The sequence below is a fragment of the Sphaeroforma arctica genome (assembly GCF_001186125.1).
Source record: "Sphaeroforma arctica JP610 unplaced genomic scaffold supercont1.190, whole genome shotgun sequence".
NCBI classification, from domain to species: domain Eukaryota; class Ichthyosporea; order Ichthyophonida; genus Sphaeroforma; species Sphaeroforma arctica.
The window spans coordinates 40,155-44,847 of NW_014040368.1; the positions used below are offsets into that span (position 1 = coordinate 40,155).

Sequence of the window (4,693 nt, forward strand, 5' to 3'; positions counted from 1 at the left end):
AACGTATTATTATATAGTATATAGTATATATATAGTATATATATAGATATAGATTTGTATATGTATATGTATATATATATGTGTATATATATATATAAATGTGTGTGTGTGTTTGTACGCGTGCGTGTATGTATATGTATATGCGTATGTGTATGTACACTTATATGTGTATGAATATATATATATATATATATTTGTATATATATTGTGCGTGTGTATCTGTATATGTATACGTATATAGGTATATATTTGTATCTCTATATTCCAAATAATCGAATTCCGCAAATTTGAAGCACAATACCGCTGGTAGGGCGACATTAACAAGTTTATTACTAGCCCGTATCCTAACACAACAAGTTTTTTCTTTGCTTTATCATATCCGTATGCCACCTTTTTTTTAATCTCTGTCATTTGAACTCTTCATTTTCCGATTCACTACAATCAATAACCTATCCTTGGCTCCCTTTGTATAACAGAGCACTACCGGCAGAGCGACATTGGCTCGGGTCTTGCTGGCCTATTCCCAACATAACAAAGAGGTTGGATACTGCCAGTCGCTCAATTTCATAGGAGCCCATCTGTTGCTGCTGATGAACAAGGTATATTGTTAGTTGACCGTATGGTTGCTATGAACTCTGGGGTATGACTAGCGGGTGACAGTACATGTTGTGTGGCTGTATACTGGGTAGAAATATTGACAAATGTGTTACTAGCCTATTGCCAACTCATCAAAGAGGTGGGCTACTGTCAGTCGCTCGACTTTAGTGAGGCTCAACTAGTTGCTGTCGTTGAATAATGTATGTATTCGTATTTGACAGAGGATGCTATGGATTCTTGGGTTCGAGTCGCCGGTGCCAGTAAAATTTATGTGGATGTGCGGATATGTGGATATGTCTTTGGATATGTCTTTAGTAGAATCACTGCCGTGTGTGTTACTGGCCTGTCCTCAACACAACTCAGTAGTGAGTTGGGGTAGACTCGCAATGTATCGGTGCCTATCTGTCGCTGCTGCTGCACAAGGTATATCTTAACTACCTAAGGCGTTTCTAGCGATGTCTGCTATGTTTGCATTGTATGTACATCTGGTGTGTATGTATACTATGTATACAGTGATGCACAAACACACACACGCATATATATATATGTATATATATATATATATATGTATATATATATATTTATATTATTTATATGTATGTATATATATATATACATAAGAATATATATATATATATATATATATATATATAATATAATATATATATAATATATATAGTATAGTATATATATATATATATATATATATATATATATAATATATCTGTATGTATGTATGTATATATATATATATGGAAATTTGCACATAGGTAGGTACGTGAATATCGGGCAATCAATATGCGAGAGAAGTATCGGAGTCTCAATCGGGCGCTTCTGCCAGTCAACCTACTATGTGCTCGTGGAAGTCACTGTAAAAGGGCTTTGGTTGGTAGCTGAACTGTTTGGTTTGATTCCATTCGTTTGTATCCATGGGGACGTGGTATGTCCAACACGTGGTATAATCCAGGTGGTCGTACCTTTTGATACCCTACGCACGACACACACTCTCCTCCCCTGTGCTTCCAAGCCATTCATATCGTCTTTAGGTGTGTGCGACCCACGCTATGCTCGGATCAATGCTAGAGACGATATCTCCGATAGTTCTGTACCATATTTGTAGAATGCATTGTGTCACCTGTTGTCGCCATATCCTCATATGATTGTCATTGCGCTACCGGGTTGTCCGTTGTCTTGGTACGTCCCCTGTCTCATCGCTGCGGTTAGTGTGGTATTGCCGTGCTGTTCCCACATCTGTCATATTCGCACACGTACTGTTCTCTCGTTACTGTGTTTTTTTTAACCAAGGTCGCTTCTTTTCTCATCTCTGCGCAGTCTCGCACTTGTAATGTCTTCCCAGATACCAAAAAGGAACACGTCAAAAGTTGTAAGAGGGGTCTAGGCATTGTCGCACGTGCTGTTTCCCCATCGTTGTTCTGTTACTACACAGGTGTTCTTTTCTCACGCACTGGTCATCGTCTCACACATACTATTCGCTCATTGCTGTTATGGTCGCGCTTCCTCGCACCCGTGCCCTGCCACACGCTTCAGAACGAAGAGGATGCATTCGCGGCCCTGTGTGTGCTGGTGGATCAATTGCCAAAGAATTACTTCGACGTAAGTTCCGGTGCAAACTCGTCCACGAACGTAGTGATTTTATATATGCACCCTTGTTTCTGTTGAACGTAGTGTGTTTATATATACACTCTTGTTTCTGTTGAACGTAGTGTGTTTATAAATACACCCTTGTTTCTGTTGAACTTAGTGTGTTTATCTATACACCCTTGTTTCTGTCGAACGGTATGTTGTCGGGTGCCACCTATCGCAATATGGATTCTTGGTGCAGGTCACTACACTGCGACTAGGAATCAATGCACCTGCTTAGAAGTTTGTGCGTATGGATTGGGGTGGATAGACGATCACAAGCGGAGTACAAAGCCCATACGCGGATGAAACGGATGAAGTACTCCACACTAATTGGCTTTTATATACCTTGGGCCGAGGTTCATTGCAGTCCAGCTTCATAGCAAAGTATCGAAGCTTATCCGAATGATATATATATATACATATATATACGAAACGTTATAATACGAAACGTTATAAGTTGTGGTTAAGTAAGTCCCGGTGCATAGTGATTCCGCTCGGATACGGGCAGCTCCCTTCACGGACATTTAGAGCACACGCTTCTATAAAGCTAAGATGAGCACTGGATTTCTTCTAATCTTACAGAACAGGGTGTGTATCACTAACGTCGAACCGATACAAGAGTTCGGGAAAAAAAATCATCGCAGTCAGTCCCAAATCGGTCCACACATGCCCCACAACATCCTACTACTATTTTTTTATCTACAAGAAAGTTCATGCAAAAAAAGGCTTCCTGCATACATTTGAATACATCAATGTGTAAAAACACACACACACACAAACACACACAAACTTATTCACTATTCATTACTCTTGCCTCTTCTGCAGGATTTGGAAGCACTGGCTGTGGATCTTCTGGTGTTTGATGAACTGATGAAGTATGTGACGGGTTTACAGCCAGGACTCCTTATTACACGCGCCAGATCTCTACTATTTGTGACTTTTGCAAGTGCTTGGAGTCTTTTGCGTATCATCTAACACTGCTGACTGGATGTGCATGTATGTATATAAACGTATGCATGCGCACATACTATCGTCATGTATATATAAATATATGTATGTCACATGTGTTCTTTAGATCTCTACTATTCGTGGCTTTTTGCAAGTGCTTGGAGTCTTTTGCGTATCATCTAACACTTCTGACTGGAGGTGCATGTATGTATATAAACGTATGCATGCGCATATACTATCGTCATGTATATATAAATATATGTATATCTCATGTGTTCTTTAGATCTCTACTATTCGTGGCTTTTTGCAAGTGCTTGGAGTCTTTTGCGTATCATCTAACATTTCTGACTGGATGTGCATGTATGTATAAGTGCTTGGAGTCTTTTGCGTATCATCTAACACTTCTGACTGGATGTGCATGTATGTATATAAACGTATGCATGCGCACATACTATCGTCATGTATATATAAATATATGTATATCTCATGTGTTGTTGCATCTCTTGGCTGCAGTTGCATCGCGAATGCCTCATAGGCCAAAGCATAGCCAGAAAGATATAAATCTCATATTATTATTCTCCAAACACAGCCCATTTGTTATTCTCAAACTCAGCCCATTTGTTATTTTCAAGCACAGCCCATTTGCTAATTTCAATCGTTGCACTGTCTTATGTACCCTTCGACAAACAGGGAACGCCTGCCGAGGTTACACGCACACTGCCGCCGATTGATGAAGCAGGATGCCGTCACCTATAACTATAACGTATGTGCCATTCGCATCTTTCAGCTCTGCGCTATATGCGACTTCTCATAGGCCCTTTAGTGTCTCCGTGTAGCCTATCTGTCCTTAAAAACTCTAAACCCCTAAAGCTCTAAGCCATCAACCCAATCCAGTGTCAGCCAGAGAATTATGTATACGAGCAGTCTCACTTGAAAGCATATAGCGTTTTAAGTCCATAATTGTATCATGTTGGGACCGGCGTTCAATGATCATGCGATACTAGGCGTATACCTATCCACGCAAATGCACTTATTTATCTAGTGACCGTGGACGACGTTCCTGTTCACCCTATTAGCGAATCATCATGTCCCAATATACACAAGTATAGTATCATGTACTCTTGCATCGGTTCAGACTGTGCCTCTCCATGCGTCGTTAAACCGATACTTTTAGCTCGCCTACCTATTTACATATCTACATGTTTTCTCGTGTGGCAGATCGCAAACGTCGGGCCAATTATATTTATAGGACAAGGCACAGAAAACTTTGGGCGAAGTAAATGTATAGGACATAGCTTCAGCTTACGTACTTCGTTCGCGTGTCTCTCTACTCCACCACAGGTACTGGATGCGGATGACGATCCTCCGCTGACCAGTGTATTCACAGGCCAGTGGTTCCCAACGCTGTTTGCAAACCTGTTACCGCAAGGTAATAATTATATGTATATGCACACACACATATATATAAATATATATATATATATATATATATATATATATATAT

The 4,693-nt window shown here is 40.0% G+C and overlaps 1 protein-coding gene across 1 annotated transcript in view; it reads left to right on the top strand.

Moving 5' to 3' along the window:
• The window catches only part of SARC_03643 (hypothetical protein), a gene marked incomplete at its 5' end in the record, with an annotated part of 11,010 nt that overhangs the window by 3,765 nt on the left and 2,552 nt on the right, over window positions 1-4,693 (top strand). The window contains 5 exons of the mRNA XM_014302549.1: window positions 477-599; window positions 2,146-2,211; window positions 3,067-3,116; window positions 3,880-3,952; window positions 4,531-4,618. Coding sequence (XP_014158024.1) covers window positions 477-599; window positions 2,146-2,211; window positions 3,067-3,116; window positions 3,880-3,952; window positions 4,531-4,618 — 400 coding nt within the window. The remainder of the gene's footprint in view (window positions 1-476; window positions 600-2,145; window positions 2,212-3,066; window positions 3,117-3,879; window positions 3,953-4,530; window positions 4,619-4,693) is intronic.